The sequence below is a fragment of the Scomber japonicus genome, chromosome 21 (genome assembly GCF_027409825.1).
Source record: "Scomber japonicus isolate fScoJap1 chromosome 21, fScoJap1.pri, whole genome shotgun sequence".
Classification (NCBI taxonomy): Eukaryota; Metazoa; Chordata; class Actinopteri; order Scombriformes; family Scombridae; genus Scomber; species Scomber japonicus.
In genome coordinates this window covers 12,639,087-12,656,391 of record NC_070598.1, presented here as the reverse complement: position 1 = coordinate 12,656,391, position 17,305 = coordinate 12,639,087, and the positions used below count along the sequence as shown (strand labels likewise).

The following is a 17,305-nucleotide window of genomic DNA, read 5'->3' as shown; positions in this document are numbered from 1 at the left end:
AAAAATTGCTCAGATTTGACCTGAATAATGTGTAAGGGTTAAGAAAATGTAAATCAACAGAAACCCAATTCACGACACCCTACAGCTGCTCTGAGTTAGTTTTCCATTCGGCTGTTTTTTTGGTCTCAGAACTAGTGGCAAAAGCCAACAATGTGCACGCTAATTCCTCGTTCATACAGATCATGTCAGCAATAACTAGCCAATGAATGGTAGTTATGTTTTTTTTATTTTTTTTTTTAGAGGTGAAGCAATACTCAGACAGCAATAACATCCACGTCACACCATGACTTCTTCCTGCAAAGTGAGGTACCAGAACGGCCGCTCGGGTTTGGGATGTGATGCTTCAATGACATGGGGGTGGTGAGATAACCACTTCTGGGCTGCAAAAAGAGGACGAGATCATTTGTCACCGGCGACACCACTGCCTCATTCCTCTGCAAAAAGGGGTGTTTTTTGATCATTTGCCACATCTAGATGAAATTGTAAACTTTTCTTGGGGGTGGGGTGGGGTGGGGGTGGGGGTTGTTGTTGTTGCCTCTGCCTTTTTGTGAGCATATGAACTGTCCTGAGTGTCGTAACCTCAAGTGTCTGTGCGTGATTCGTGCATATGATATGAGTTGCATGGCCTCTGGGTGTGTGCATGTGTGCCTGTGTGTGTGTGCGCGCGGGCGTGTATGTGTGTGTGTGTGTGTGTTCGTGATCTAGCAGCTCAGCAGACACAATCTGTCTCCTTGGATTGTCGAGGGAGAGGGGGTGGGGGGGGGGGGGGGGGGTGCGGTAAAACAGGTCTGAGGAATATAAACTCCTGTTGACCCCCTGACCTTAGAGGATAATGCTGCCAGTCTTCCTGTCAAATCCTGTGAGAAGTGACCTCGTTGTGTGTTTGTCTAAGAGCTTTCTGAAGAGAGACGGGACTAGGATGCGGACGCTCCAGCACTTCAAGCCAAAGTGAAAGAGACTCTGAATGAACTGGGATCCTAGTCCCGCTGTGTGTTTTTCTGTCTGCTCTATATCGCTAATATTCTACTACTACTTAAAATCAATCTAGTCTGGTGAAGGCAGGTGTCCATTAAGTGACCTCTGAATGATTCTATGAGCTAAAAACGGCCATTTCCAAACACAAAAGTGATGCTTCTTCTGTCTTTTCTCACTTCCTCCTCTCTCTGTGAGCCGAAAGAGCTCGATACAGGAGTCCTTCCATGGAAACTGTTAAGTTTAGGTCCACAACATTTAAATGGGGAAAACAAGGCAGGATAGAACTGTCAGTGTTGTTTTTTAATGGCTGAAGACACTCATTCATTTCAGTATTATATATCATTGTCATTTTTCTTATGTCCTTCTAGACCATTTCTCACATTCATGTTGAAATATCACTCCACAAAGACATATCAGACTTGTTTTTTAGGAGTATAAATGCTTCCCTATTTATGGGAAATTCAATTCAAACTTTAAAAATAACACATTTTGGTTAAAAAACATGATGTGTGTCCATAATTGTGATGTTCCACCCTGCCATGGACATGTATTTTTGCACCAAAATACCTTTAAATGACATTATTTAAGAGTTTTGAAGAGTTTGATTTTCTTATAGAGCATTTTTTGGTACATTTACCTTTCCAAACTTTCTCTCTCTGTCAAGCATTACAAATCCACCCTGTCACTCAAAAAACACTGCAGAGAGAATTTTATCCACAATACTTTGAATCTTTCCACCTCATCAAAGGCTTTAGTATAACATTTAAAACAAAGTTAGTGTCTGAGCTTGCAAAATCTGTTTTATAGCAGGTCTAATGTATTCTTCATGCTTTGAAAAATAAAATTCTATGTTGGGTTATGTTAAAAAAAAAAAGAATAAATAAAAATGAAAAGGTCCAATCTGAACAGTTTACATGGAGTGACCCAGAGGCTTCAGTCTCAGATTATGAGTGTTGATGAAAGCAGAAGAAAAATCATTTCTGAGCTTTTGGAACATCGCCCGTGTATGTGAACTTGTGCACAGTGTCAGACTGAACCCTGTAGTTATTCATCGAGCATCGACAGGTCAGGCTGGCACATCGCAAACCATCACAAACTCTTATTCCTTTTACCTTTGGAGAAAAGTCTATTTTGTTATATTCATTGAAAAGGTCTATTTTTTTCCACTTTATTCTGGCCTGAATTCTTTCAGATTCTGATGTTGTATGATAAACAGTATAATGGCGCTGTAAAGCCTATTTCTGAATGTAGTAATAATCAACTTGTTTAACTGATATCCCCCTCCTCTTGACTAATTTGTTTCTGTAAATAAGGCATGCGTAAGAGGGGGGGGGGCTTAATACCACCATGCATGGTGCTACCAAAGCCAGTCAAACCAGGGGATGAGTTGGGTTGCACCATTTTTTCGAATCACATTTCACCACATCGGCTGTAAATGTAGAATTTGTTTTGTTGAGTTTCCTCGCTTAAATATGCACCAGTTTGTAAAGGCTGGTTAATGTGTGATTGAGTGGATTTGGCTACAAAGATGGGGGGTGTTTGAGAGAGAAGAAAAAAAAGTAATGGATGTCTGATCAGTGAATGTTTTCCACTCATGCAGCTAACAGTATTTATCATCCTGGAAGCTGTAAAGATCCGAGATGTTCATGGTGGAGCAGGTGTGAACAAGGGCTTTGTATCCAAGAATAGTGAAAAGACTGTGATGTTGGATGTAATACACACCTGAATGGTTTCACTGTGCAACAGTACACAAAGTTGTGGCTGTGTGCGAGGATTTTAAGAAAGTGCGTAGCCAAGGATGGGCTGTTCAGGAAGGGAAGAGGACGGCGTCTTTCTGATGGTTATTACCGTAATCTAGAGCTAAATATCAAAACACTCAAGGGCCTGTGAATGTGTGTGTGTGTGTGTGTGTGTGTTTTTGGGGGGAGGAAGTTGGAGATAGAAGAGGAGGAGTAGGGGTGGGGAGGGCACAGTAACAGCATCTTGTGTAGACGTATGCGTAGTTTTCAATGTGAAATGCACTTTATTTTTTGGATGAAAAATGGCACAACAAATTAAGTATCTGCAAAATGAAACGTATAAACGATAATCAACATGCACTAACATAACTGAGATATTGTAAAAACATTGTGTGAACGTGGTGTCTATTTTTCCAAGGTGTTAGTTGTAACTTTTTAATTGCTTTGGTTAGTTCACTCAATTGAGAGATCTTGTTAATTTTGTATTAAAAACAAACGTGCTGTGCATAAAAACTCCTGCCTCGACTAATTTGTTCATCCTCACCCTGTACATACCCTCACCCCTCCTTCCTTTTTTCGCACTCCTCTGTTTCCCTGGCAACTCCCTTCTTAGCTGTACTGTTACCATGGAAACTGAAATCTTAGAGCCAGGTATGTGTCGTCTCTATGACAACAGTCGAACAGTAAAGAGACATGGCAGCGTGGCCACCATCCTTCATTCATCATTTTATTTTTCTCTGGGTCAAAGGTTACAGAGCTCACACTAGCATATACATCACCCCGCCCCGACACACACACACACAACCCGCCCACCCCCGCACCCGCCTCCCTCTTCCCCTCACTTTCCCCTCCTCCCCCTCCCATTCCCACACAGCAGTGAGCGATTGCAGACGCAGATGGCTCAATCAGTTATCATATTTATGATCAATAAGACTTTTTACACATCTATCTTCACCACAGCGTTTCATTTCAGTGGCTTGAACCCGTTACATGCCGCTAAGCTCCTCCGTTATTTCCAGTTATTGTCGTCTACATGTTAAAAACTTGCCTCATCATCGTCTCTGGCATAAGCAAGTGTTTCAGTAAAAACATTTTTAAAAAAAACAGACAAGTACATCGGTTAGCTCAAGAGGAAAGTTTCTAGTTTTTGTTCTAACGCTCTTAAGTCTGGACTATACATGAAATAAGCACCTTCACAGGGTGTCTATAGTGTTATAACAGGTAGAGAAGCATCCACTGGGGTGTATTCACAGTGCTTTTGAGATATAAACGTCAAACTGAAGTTTTCAGAGAGTGGTCAGCATTACAGTATATTACTCGTCTCTTTACAGTGTTTATGCATCTTGAATACACCCTCAGGTTTTCCAGTTTTTGGACCATTCAGCTTATATGAACCTACAGCATGTGATTGTGTGTAGGTGTTAGTGTGTATGTGTTTGTGTGTGTATGTGTATGTGTGTGTGTGTGTGTTCTCAACATGTGTGATGACCCGTGAATGTGGTACAGTGGGCATTCTTTCAAGTGAGTGTGAGATTGACTGTGTGTTTATCATCAGTGGTTATCTTGCTTGTTGTGAGTGTGTGAATGTGTGTGTTAATCCAGAGTGTGTGTGTGTGTGTGTGTTAATCGGACCAATCGTTGTCCTCCAACTCAGAGTCATCCTCGGAGTCTGAGTATTCCACAGCGATGCGGCGTGACAGGATGGTGGCCACGTCGTTTCCAACCGGCTCCCTCTTTGCCTGCTGCTCCTGCTGCTCCTGCACCTTCTTCAGCTGGATGCCTGCAGGAGAACGTGGAATATAAAGCCGCCTTTTAAACTCATAAACTGGCCTGAATAATAATAGTGTTGACATAATAGGATATTAGGACTGAGAAGTAGCTTAATTTTTGTGGTATTTCCTTAATTAAAGGTTAATTTCTTCATTTTTTTCAGTTTTGACAAAGCTGTGTCTCATATCATGCCAAAAAACCTACACTACTTTAGCATTTTTGTTGAAATATCAAGCCTCGTAATACCCTAAAATGATAAAATACAATTAAATTATAGATAAAAGGCAACATGGGAGAGGTCAGTTGGAAATGGCCAAGAAATAACTAGATATGATCTGATATTTAATCACTCTAATTAGACTGGTATAAAAACACCAAAAGTTAACTTTAACACAATATATGGAAGTGTATTTTTCATTTCTATCAGATGTTGTTTCAGCTGTATATCCCTTTAAAGATTGTACACATGTAGACTGAAAAGGCACCTCTTCAGGGGCACACACACACACACACACACACACACACAACACAGCTCTTACCCATCCGTATGGCAGCTAGCAGATCACTGCGGGCATCGTTGACCACTGTGGTCTCAGCAGGTGCAGAGGAGGACATCTTGTGGGAAGTGAAGTGGGAGCCACCAGCTGGAATGGGAGGAGGCGGAGGACCAGGAGGAGGTGGGGCAGCCTGGGCTCCAGATAGAGGTGGCGGAGGCGGAGCATAGCCCCCAACACTAACCATGAGCCCAAGAGGCATTGGACCTCCAGGAGGTGAGGCAAAGGCAGTTTGGGCGGAAGGGATGAGAGGGGCTGGGGGAGGGGGAGGAGGACCGGTGTTGGCGTAGCCATCCATGCTGCGAGAAAGATAAAACAAGAGAGAATTAGTAGAGTTTTAATAAAAAATCATAGTGAGTACTCAGGTTTGTTATCAAAAGTATAGAGACCAGTGTTCCTGAGTGGAGCATGAAGATGCTGAACCATTAGGTGGCAGCATTTCCTTAAAGTTCAGATAGATGGAGTCAATGAACCTGAGCTGTCTTAAAACTTCATAATAGTAAAGTAGATAGAAAATGTAATCCAATAGCAAACACTCTATCAACTCTCTATATACTTTATCTATCTAAATACAGTCTGCTCAAATGCTGTTGCCTGGATTAACAAAGTAACTTTCTGGTCAATATCTAGTACAATATTTATGTAACATATTTTTACATGAATTGTATATGTTTTATTTTTTTGTCTTACTTTGTAAAGGTGGTTTTCTCTCACCTTCCATTTTTGATTGTTTTGCACATATAAGGCAAACCCACTTGGCAACAAACCTGTTTCTGTTTCTAATATTGTCCTGGATTTATCACTTGTATTCTTATTTTCTCCTATTATTTTTTACACCTGAATGCTAAATGGCCAATGTCAGATTTAGAAGCAAAAAACACTGTATTAAACATCTAAATGGTCAATCTTACTGAACTGTGAAATACAGAAAAAGGGGAGTTGCAGTATGGATGGATGTTATATATGCTATGTTTTATATGTTTGATGGTACAGTGCACGGGTGCTTTGGCTTGTATGTTTACCTGTAGTCCACTGGTGGGAGGGACATAGAGCCACCGTTCATAGCCTCAGTGGGTGGAGGAGGCAGTGGGACTTGGTGGTGGTGACCACGACCAAGCGTCCCACCCTGATAGGCCATGGCCCTGCCCCTATTATCCTGGTCACTTCCTCCACGAGGAGCGTGCCCTGCAGCCATCTGGGCAGCCAAGACACTGGGTGGTGGGCCGGAGTAGGTGTGGGCGTGGCCAGGGTGGTTCATGGCGTTGGGGTAATGGTGCATATCAGGACCATGGCCCCTGATGAAGGCAGCAGGAAGGAGGAAGAGGACAGGTTAGAAGATGAGGTACAAAAAAATTAAAACTTAAGAGTGTAAGTTTAGTTACTGAAATGATGCCAATATAAAGTATGTCAGTATGTGTTCACTTACCTGTTCTCTGGTGACATTGAGCCCTCAGAAGAAGCACCTCTGTCTCTGTGTATGGTGTGTCGGTGGTCCGGCCTCAGCTCTTTATCCAGAGCCATCATATTCCACTCCTGCCGACGGTTCCTCGCCTTTCTGACCTTCTTCACCTCTCTCTGTAACGTCCCGTCGACACAACGCCTCTGCTCCTAGGAGAGTGAAAAAGAAAGCGTTCAGGCCATTTGAGCTGGGAAGGAATAAGACCAGTAACTGTCTGGAAGGCAAATAAAATCTCAATGTGCTGTATTAAACCACAGCATGACTGTATTGTACCTTTTGCTTCCTCTTCTCTTTCCTCTTGTCCTCTGTGTCCTGCAGCATCTTTTCCTTCCACAGGTCAAAGAAGTAGGATGGGTCAGTGTAGAACTTAAGTGCTTCCTTGTGGTCATCCCTACAGAGACAGACACCAGAAAGGTTACACAGGTAAACAAATGTCTTTGTACATAAACTTCTTCAGGCTGAATAACAAGAGTAGAGTAAGGAAAGCACTTTTTTGACTAAGTGTACATCAGTGGGAAGTTGGGGATAAAACATGTGAAGCTATGAATATTGCAGAAGTGGAGAAGACTGATGGAAGAACAAGGGTGAAATTATGAGTGGTGGATCCTGCAGTTTCATCACAAGATACAGCATAACTAGAAATGACAGGATGGAGAAGTGGAGTGACTGGAGACAGAGAGAGGAAAGTGTGTTGCTATGTAGTCAGGGTTAGGAGTTAGATTCCCACTGGAGACAGCTATGCTAAATATGTAATGCACTGAAGGTACTGTACTGGATAAAAGCAGGAGCTGAACAGTAAAAGGAAACAGCTCCAAATCTGCTGACCTACTGTGAATTTAGGTCACAACGAAATCAAAAGAAAAACTTTTGAAAGGTTTTAAATATTACTGACAAAGTCTTAAAAAGCCAGTGTGTAAGATGTGTGTGCAGAGTGCAACCAATGTAGTAGAATCTACAGTGGCCACAAAACTATTAATGACTGCAAAAGACCCTCTCTCAAGTCACTCATTCAGGGCTACTGTAGAAATGTAGTTAGCTCTGTGGAAGAGGACCCACTCCTTATGTAGATATAAAGGGCTCATTGTAAGGTATAAAACACAACAACTCTTATTTTTAGGTTATTATAGACTATTTAAAACATACTTTTGAATATTTAATTCCATTTCTGCTAAGTTTGTTCCATTAAATGCCACTAAATTAGAGCAGAGTAAATTCATTGTTAAAATAAGGTCTTGAATCTAATAGACCCCATTAAATTAAGAGTGTTTTAAATCTTTCACATCTTAAAATAGCATTGTCTTCAAACAGATGCTTTGTTGATTTCATGCAGATAAAAGTAAGAAAACTAAGAAAGATTCACATTTAAAAACTCAATAATGGGACAACAGATCCATTTTTTTGAATGATAAATTACATAGTATGATACATTTAAGCTGCAGTCATCATTTACACTATTTATTACACACATTAAACATTTTTAAATCTAAAAGGGAACATTTAAATCGCTACCAGTGCCAATTTTAATTTAATTGGAAATCAATTTTGAGGGGAAATGCAAAAGAAATTCTTGATTAGAGAAATGTTTTAAAAATGTAGCACTACTTTTGCTGCTAAAATGTGAGGTCTGAGCACTTGGTGAGACTGGATGCGCTGTTGACACCAACCTGTAGGAGGAGAGGATGCTGAGGGGCGGAGGCTTGTCGCTGACATTGTACATCTCTTTGACAGGATTGGGCACGCTGCTCTTGGACACCACCTGCTGGTCCTGGGTGGTAGAGCTCTTGAAGGCTTTCCTCATGTTGATGTCTTGCAGGGAAACTGAGAACACAAAAAAGAGGAAGAGAGGACAATTGACTTGTTAAATGACCGGTCTCCTGGAAAGAAGGGAAGGGAACAAATAAAAAAATAAACAATGGAGGAACTAAAATATACAAAAAGGCTCTGAATAGGTGTAAAAAAAAAAAAAGAAAAAAAAGAGCACTCTTTGGTTTGCCTCCCCCATTTCCAAAGGCAGCACTTTCACAATGAAATGCCTTTCCCCTCAGAACTTTAACTTCTGACCCACCTTCCTCCACCGTGGAGTCCAGCTGTGTGACCTTGACGGCCAGCCGGTCAATGCGGTCCTGCAGGGAGTTGGCACGCATATAGAAAGTATTGGCCTCGTTAAACAGCTCCCCAAATATGTCCTCTGCATGTTTACCTGATGAAAGAGTGGAGGAGGACAACAGAGAGAGAGAGAGAGAGAGAGAGAGAGAGAGAGAGAGAGAGAGAGAGAGAGAGAGAGAGAGAAAGAGAGAGAGAGAGGACTTTTGTGAGAAATAGAAGGGCTTGTGAGAAGGAGACTTGTAATCATTATCTGGAGCCAAGTAAATCCCCACAGAGACTCTAGTTGATCAATACGATGGTAATGTGACACAATTTGAAACCAGAGTCTCTGCAGGAAATGGCGCCTCATACATATAGCAACAATGACCGTTCATAAATAAATGTCTGGTGGCTGCAGGTTAACTTAATCCTACTATATGTATATTTATGTGAAGCTTGTGACTGAAACAACTGAATTAGTCTTTAAAAATGATATTATCATTTTGTTGAAGTTGTTAAAGAGGAATCTGGCATTGCTTGAAACTCTTAACCTCAGGATTGCTGGTTAAAAGCCCTGAAAATCTGTAAAAATATGTGTCAGGGAAAGTAAATAACACTTTCTCCCCTTCATCAGCAGCTGCTGTTCATGCACCACTGAGCAAGACTTGTGTTCCCATTATTGTAGTGGCTAATGTTGAATATTGGTGAATCTTACGCTCCTCCTTACGCTCCTCGCGCTCTATCGTTTTTCCCTCTTATAATAAATCTATTATGTGTGGCTTAAGATGCACAGGTGAAAAGCAGAACCAGATGTTAACAGCTTCAGAGTAACCTTTTTTGACATTTAAATGAATAATGCATATTTAGTTGTTTTGGTTTAACCCCAGGTTGTTTTCTTAACCTGCTGTTTTGGAGAGTAAACCTGCTTGAAAATGAGGCTTTATGAAGGGGAAGTAACCCACAGTAAAAGTTGTTAGGGTGAAATAACTGATAGCCCAAGGTTAATGTTAACTCTGCACTCAAGGTAAATGAGCACAAAGGGCCTTTTACTACAAGGTCTAAAAATATTTTCCCTTGATGTCAACAGGTTAAAACGCAGTTAAAGTAGTTTTACTACTGTCCTAATAACATTATTAAAGTGTAAAACACTGTGTGTACAAAGGTGGTCTGGAAAACACACACAAACACACACTAAGGGCTATTTCTGTCCCTCCTGCTGACAGGATGAGCTGCAGGAAAAATATTTAGAGGAAGGAAGCATCACAGATCCGGCATGCAGAGCACTGTCAACTCTGACCTCTCCTGGGGATTCTTATGGTCCACATACACACACACACATACATGTGCAAACCACGCATGTCGTCTGCAGGGTTGCTCCTCCAGGCCTGTGCGAGCATTTATATATAACTTGCACAGCTGCTGTTGAAAGGCCCACTCCCAACGCAGGAACTCAACACAATAAGACACAGACTGCAAATGGATGTGACAGGGCCAAAAACGAGAGGGTTAACAGTGGGAGAGGATAGCCGAAATCTCAACTTGGTTAGTGTGAGATGGAGAAAATGGGTTTAACTGAGGATACACGAGCAAACAACGGCACAGGGAACACTGTTGACAGGTAATGAGAAAGGACACGGGAAAGGAAGATGGATGGGAACACAGTCGTCCTTGCAGCTGTAATCATTTAGTCCGCTACATTTACAGTGAGGATAACAATCGATAGGAAACAGTTATGCACACAAAGACAGTTAGCGCAGTGTCATACACACACACACACACACACACACACACACACACACACACACACACACACACACACACACACACACACACACACAGCTGTCCAGATAAGTTCATTTCTACAGCGCTATCTAAAAGGATTACATTTCAACCCTCCATGCTCCAGTGCAATGCCGCTGTAAGCCCGCTGCTAGCCCAGTGACCCCCAGGCCCTGTCACCATGACAACGCCCAAATCAATCACAGCTTTGGAAGTGATGATGAAAGCATGTGGTCTTGTCCTGCTACAAAGAGGCTACACACAGCACACAGTCTAGACGGCGGTCATATGGGTTTTATAGCTATATATTTTAAGTTTTTTTATTTTTTAACAAAAAGCTGTATTCGTGTTTTTTATGTATTTTATTTCATTTTTTTTTTACAGTTGCTGTTTTTCTTGCTGAGGCTACCACTAATGTGTTTGTGTCTATTTGTGTCTTACTTAGGCTGCTGAGCTGGCGGATGATGGCAGACAGCGTGTTATTCATCACGCACTCCAGCTCACTGCCGATACCCTCGGGGAGCTCCCCCCGGCAGAGGTGGCGGGGCTCGATGTTCCTCTTCACCAGAGGCATGGCGAGGCCTCACACCGACACAAACTGCGGGGAGACACAGGGAACAAGCACACATTGTTTTAGACAGGCGTCGGCGAGCATCAGTTCAGTGTAAATGAACAAGAAACTGAATCCAAACTAACTGTAGAAACACACAGTTATACACATCTAGCATCAAGCTGATACATACATCCATTTATAACAGAAATGCTAATAAGGCTGGATACTGTGTGTCATTTTGGTTATGGTTATGTAATACTATCACATATATTTAGTTTTTTAATTGAAATTACAATTTATTTTCATATATCTGCTGACTATTTTCTAGATATATTTGGTTCATACAATACAGAAAACTGAAAAATGTCCATAATTTTGCCCAATATGACATTTAAATTCCTTTATTTATCCAACCACTGTCCAAAACCTGGAGACATTCGATTTACCATCATAGAAACCCAGCAAATATTCACAGTAAAAAAGATTGAACCAGAATGATAAGATAACTAAAACTGTCACTGAATGATTTTTATCCATCAATTAATCAACTAATTGCTTCAGCTCCAGTTATAATGGTTTTTTTTGTCGTAAAAGGCTTTAATTCAGTACATAGTCATCTTCTACCATTATTTGACTCATCTTGTTGACAAATGTGAACAATGGATGTTGGCTGCTTGGTCATCCTCATCTACTGTAGCATATTACTTCAGAAATCGCATCGCCCACATCTAATTTAGCTTCTAATATTGGACAAAACCCACCAATAATCATATTGAAAATATATTTACATGATTGATTCCAGGGTGCTGGGGCAAAATCTAAACTCTTTATTTAATTGGACTCACCCAACTTGAGTTTACACTGAAGTGAAAGACAATGAACATGAAGTCAAACGTATGTTAAATACAATAAATATTCCTTGTGTTAGGGCATTCAGTTATCTGTAACACCATACATTTTGAGGGTGTAGTTTCTGGTGGTGTTTTTATATTGGATCGTATTTCACTGTATGGCGTTCCTGTTATTCTGTCCAACCCCTATATATACACTATATTGTACTGTAAAAACATGATAGCTTGGTTGAGGCAGTGGTCAGGAAGCCGACAAACAGTGTCCTAAAGCAAGAAGACTTGTAGCAACCACCAGAGAGATTAAAGCATTAGGGAGAGGAAGATCCAGTGTGCCAGCTAATCCCAAACGGGCTTGTCACCGGCCCAGCTGGAATCCTGACACAAACACAAATTCATGGATGTTGTGAGACAAACACCAAAAAGGCAGAAAATCATGGGTCATGCCAAAGTCAAAATGGGAGTTTTCACATATGAAGACAGTGTTGCTGAGAATAAAGAGATCCAGACTGAGACATGGAGCTACACACACTCTCCTGAGGATATACAGGATTCTACGCACAACTTTGAACTTGCCTAAAATAAACCTCCTCTGGCTCTGATCAGACACCCTCTGTAGTTCAAAAGACAATCACTTAAAGCAGGAGAAATCCCAGAGTGCATCCGACCGGCCATCTTATCGCCACTTCTTCTTGCTTCCTGTTTTTTGCCGTCTCGGCCCGGCTCCTGTTTCCTGGTCCTCCCTGTGTCACAGCTCTCCTTCCTGTCTGAGCACTCGGTCAGAACAATACAGGGACGGTTCGAAAAAGTGGCGGCGAGGACAAACACAGAGACAGATGGAAATATGTGTGCACACTTTTCCAATAAATGCGCTCGCACACAATTTCTAGCCTCAACAATTGAATGATGCTTGCTAAGTAGTGGTTCCAGTGTTTGTACTGAGGGGCCACGACAGAAAAAAAAATCACTTCAGAGAAAAGAAAAGCAGATTGGAGAGACACGGGAGACTTGGCTTTGTGACAGATGGCTAATAATAGCTGACAGGTATTACTAACACACCTCACATTACCTAAACCTTGCAAATATTGACTTGTGAGCACAGTAAATTTAGAAATTGATGGAAAATATATATTTAAACTCTTGTTTTCCCATCACAGCAATGAAATATGAGCCTTAGAGGTGACTCACAATATGTATCCTTTATATTTTATTAATCCTGGCTGAATAGAAAGATAGATTAAGTTTTAAATGCAATAAATCACCAACAAAGCAAGTAGCAGTGCTGTGCTATCAGTGTCAGAACAGGAAACTACTGTAATTACAGATCGTGTCATTACAGCTGTTCAAGACAGAAAAGAGACACCTCTGTTCATGAGGCCAATTCCCACCAGCCGAGTCCTCATCTGGCCACATTTTTCTCAGCAAAAGACCCCCCCTGTGGACCCCAACAACCTCATGCCAATAAGAGAAAACAAATGGTAAAATTACACCATCATGTGGTGCCACAAAGCCCGCTGAATACAGTCTGCGTTTGGAGTGATAGCTCTGCTCGGATTTAGCAGATTTTAGAGAGACTTGCGTTTGTGATGTAAAAAGGAGGTGATGCAAATGAGAAGATTGCATGTTTTGCTGTCTGGCTGGCATGACAATCACATCAATGAGGCGAAATAATGAGCTACTGGGGGCGAGCAGGAGGGAGAGAGGGAGGAGGGACTGGCCTTGTGTGCTGTGAGAAATGAGGAGAAAGTAGAGGCTGCATGAGAGAGAGAGAGAGAGAGAGAGACAGACTAAGTAGGATGAGAGAGTGTGTTACAGAAAAGAGACAGTGAATGAGACAGTGTGTGAAAGAGAGAGATAGAGAGAGATAGAGAGAGATACAGAGAGAGAGAGAGAGAGAGAGAGAGAGAGAAAGATTGTGTGTGACATTAAGAGGTGGACAAAGTATGTGTGTTGGGGGGGTTGTTTCGGGGTGGGGGGAGGGGTAGTAACAGGGACCTCGGGGAAGCCACTGAAAGGTTCCCGGGACAATAGGGCTCCGTTCACACGGCAACAGCACTAGCTCTCCAATGCATCCTCCCCCTCCTCCTCCTCCTCTTCGACCTTCTTTAAGGCCCCCTGTACTCTTGCCATGAAAGCACAGCAAAGAGTGCTCCTCCTTCATCCTCCACTCGCTCAGGGAGAGAGACGGGGGCAAGAAAGGAAGAGCAAAGCCTGAACATAAGCTCAGCTCACCCACAACTCCGGAGAAGAATACATTAGCTTATGCTTTCACTCCCATGCTTCGTGTTTCTGGCTCTTCCTTTCTGTAACGTGTTTGGATGCTTAAATTATTACAACCGAACATGAACGCTGAGGCATTCAGGCAAACAAACTCACACAAACACACACAAACACACCAGGTAGCCTCTCAAATGTCCCATTAGTGCATCTAAACGGCCCCTTCAGCAGTAAAAAATGTCTTTGAACCTCTGAGGGGTGACATTGAGGGCGAAACACTTCCCCTGCGACTCCTACAAGATGCCCACATCACTACACTGACACGCAGAGGAAGAGGAGGCCAGATGTGAGAACTCCATTAAGCTGAAGGGGGGGGGGGGGGGGGCGGGGGGGTGGTCATTACCAATTTATGAGTTGAGTACAGCTTCTTGTGTTGCAGGCTGGCTGTTTTGCTTGTTCTGATGTTATGAATAATGCAGTGTGGATTACGTCAGGTCACACTGCCCTAAATATGGCGTTAAAAAAAGTCTGCCGTGTCCAGGAACATGTCCTCATCTCAATATTAGTAATGGGGGCACCTGTGGTCAAACATTCATGGTAGTGTGCTGACTGAATATAGTGAATTCTTCTGGGTAGAGAGAAGACCAGGGAGCTCAGTGGTAGCTTCACCCGTTTTTTCTGCTGCTAAAAAGACAGAATATCTGTTAAGAGTGGATGATAGTTCAATAATATAATCACTTCCAATTTAATGATTCAAAGCAAGCTGTAAATAAGAGCTGATCAAACTTGTTGCTGAAGTGTAAGCATTATATGAAGTGTCAAGTAATTTATAACAGTTGAATGTTAGCTTGATGAGATTATTTTGCACATACATGTGCTATATTTTGATATCATCACAGGGAAATAGTCATATTTTAATCATGTCAACTACGTCAGAGAGGCCTAATATCTGCTGAGTAAATCTGCGGGATTATTCTTACTCAAATACCTGACATTTTGATGCACCCTCCACCCCCATGCTGTCATAATCTTAGCTGTGACACAGATGCAGCTGAAACAACAGTCAATTCATCAACTAGTTGATTTGTTTATTGATTCAATAAACTGGGTGTCAGTTTTACACCCTCCTTCTGACCCAAACTGATCTTATTTGAAGATTTTGGGGTGTTTTATTGGCTGTTAGTGAGATTAAGTGAGCACACTTTCACTTTGAGCCCAATGTGTTATTCAATACTAATTTGAAAAAGGTGATTTATTCACTCAAAGTGACTAGCTGCACCACAGGATGTTGGTAATATCTTTAGCAATGAAGCTGCCATCATCAATAGAGCTAACATGTCTTTATTTCTATCCCAGTAACACTATTTGGATTTCAGGTTAGCCAGTTTGTAGTGTAATCACATGGATGTCATGCTTAAGTCATATCTGTGTACCATTACGTTTGTTTCGTGCCTAAAATGCCCACTTCATCCACTCCTTTCACTCTTTTAGCTTCCCATAGGTTGACACACACACACACACACACACACACACACACACACATACACGCATACACACACACAGGCGTGAACTAATGGCAACCGCGATCAATCACTGTTCCGCACCGTCGCTTCCCGTTATTGATGGACTGACCCACATCTGTTCATCCACGTCGGTTCCCATGATTTTTTCCCCCAATTTTAAATATAAAATAATTTACCCAACCATTTTCTATCTTAGGTGCTTCATAAACTGATTAACACGCCGGCGTACAACCAACACCAAATATGCGGTCAAAAAATTAAATTAAAAAGGAAAAAAGAAAAGAAAAGAGATTTAAAGTTGCCCAAGCAAAGGGACTAAATGAATAAATTAAATGTTATGGTTATCGGTTATTATCCTCTACTGGGGGTCCGCTCAAACTGACCACTTGGTTAGCTAGCTTATGTCCAGTGGTCTACTTGTTAGTTTAAATAAATGAGACAACACTCAACAGAAATAACCACACAAATATCACCATTTTGATAAAAGGTGTTATCAGTCGTTGTAAAAAAAGTACCATAAGGGCCTCACCAGTACTTGAAATATTAGAAGAAAGCAGCCCGTCCGCATGTCCCGTTAGATACTCCCATTAGCTCTGCCATCCTGTGTCCCCCAGCCCGTCTGGCCACTCCGGGGGAAACAATCCTTTGAGGACACGGTCACGCCCATCTGCCACATCCACCAATCATATCTCGCATCAGGGGATTTAACATATGACGGGCGTTCGCAGCAGCCAATGGCATCTCTATGGTGGAATGATTGACAGGAAGACTCCCCAGCGCTGTTGCGAATGGAGGGGGCGGGACTAAGGTTGGGCGTTGCTGAAGAGCTTAAAGGTTGTTTTTTTTTTTTACGCAACTGGGTCCCAGTTGTCAAAATTATAAGGGCTTTAAAGATACAGATGGTGATGTGATACAGACCTTTTGGCAAGAGCTTGCCACCCAAATTTTCAACTTCATTATTGAGCTTTGTAATTTTTCATACAATTCATTCAATACACTGTCAATTTGTATATTCTGATGGCTACATTTTACATCCACAAGCATACATTTTCTAACGCTAATCCTAGTTTACTCACTTCCCTCCCAGAAATTCAGTCATCTGCAGCCCTTAAGCCATGTGAAGAACCACAAAAAAGCCTTACTACTGTCTCCACACTCACAACTTACTCATGTAAACATTACATTTTTATTTATTCATTCATTTACTTATTTATTGCCTTCAGTTCTCTTATTTCTCTTAGGGATTTGTTGTTGTTGTTGTGTGTTTATTGTTTATATACATGATTTTATTCCCCCTGCTTTTTATATTCTATGTCCTTTGTGGATTTGTTTGACTGTTTGTTTTGTGTGATTTTTGTTGTTGTTTATTTTAAGTTTTGTCCAATAAAGTTGAGAGAAAAAAAGGGCTTTACAGACATTTTGGGGCCTATGGGGATTTTGTCGACATGAAGACCTATTTCAATGACAAGCAATGGCAGAAAACTGCGCTGGAGAGAGTTTTAGGGGTTTAAATAACATTCTGCAAGCACTGATGCTTAGAATAAGCTGAGGTAGTATTGTATAACAGACTGAAATGGCTGGGCAAGCATCCTGCAGGAACAGGCTGAGTGAGAGGACTTGTTATACTTAGATCTGTGCTTTACTCTCCCAGGTGTGTTTGTAGACAGAAACAGTCTGCCTGGGGGAGATGACTGTCATCAAAGCGTGGAAAGAGAGCAGAGAATCGTCTCTGGACCGTAGTCAGGATTTATTCCATTAGAAAGGGAAAGGGAAGTTCATTATTGAAAATTCGGTTCTATTCGT

At 41.7% G+C, this 17,305-nt stretch overlaps 1 protein-coding gene across 1 annotated transcript; it reads right to left on the bottom strand.

The window, feature by feature from the left end:
• Window positions 1-3,585: 3,585 nt before the first annotated feature.
• Window positions 3,586-16,079, bottom strand: wasf3b (WASP family member 3b). The gene is made up of 9 exons (XM_053342417.1): window positions 16,032-16,079; window positions 10,803-10,959; window positions 8,563-8,697; window positions 8,162-8,315; window positions 6,771-6,888; window positions 6,465-6,646; window positions 6,061-6,333; window positions 5,024-5,337; window positions 3,586-4,494 (listed from the first exon to the last, which is right to left on the bottom strand). The coding sequence occupies exons 2-9, from the start codon at window positions 10,933-10,935 to the stop codon at window positions 4,337-4,339; spliced, it is 1,467 nt and encodes a 488-aa protein (XP_053198392.1). The 5' UTR covers window positions 10,936-10,959; window positions 16,032-16,079; the 3' UTR covers window positions 3,586-4,336.
• Window positions 16,080-17,305: the final 1,226 nt, after the last annotated feature.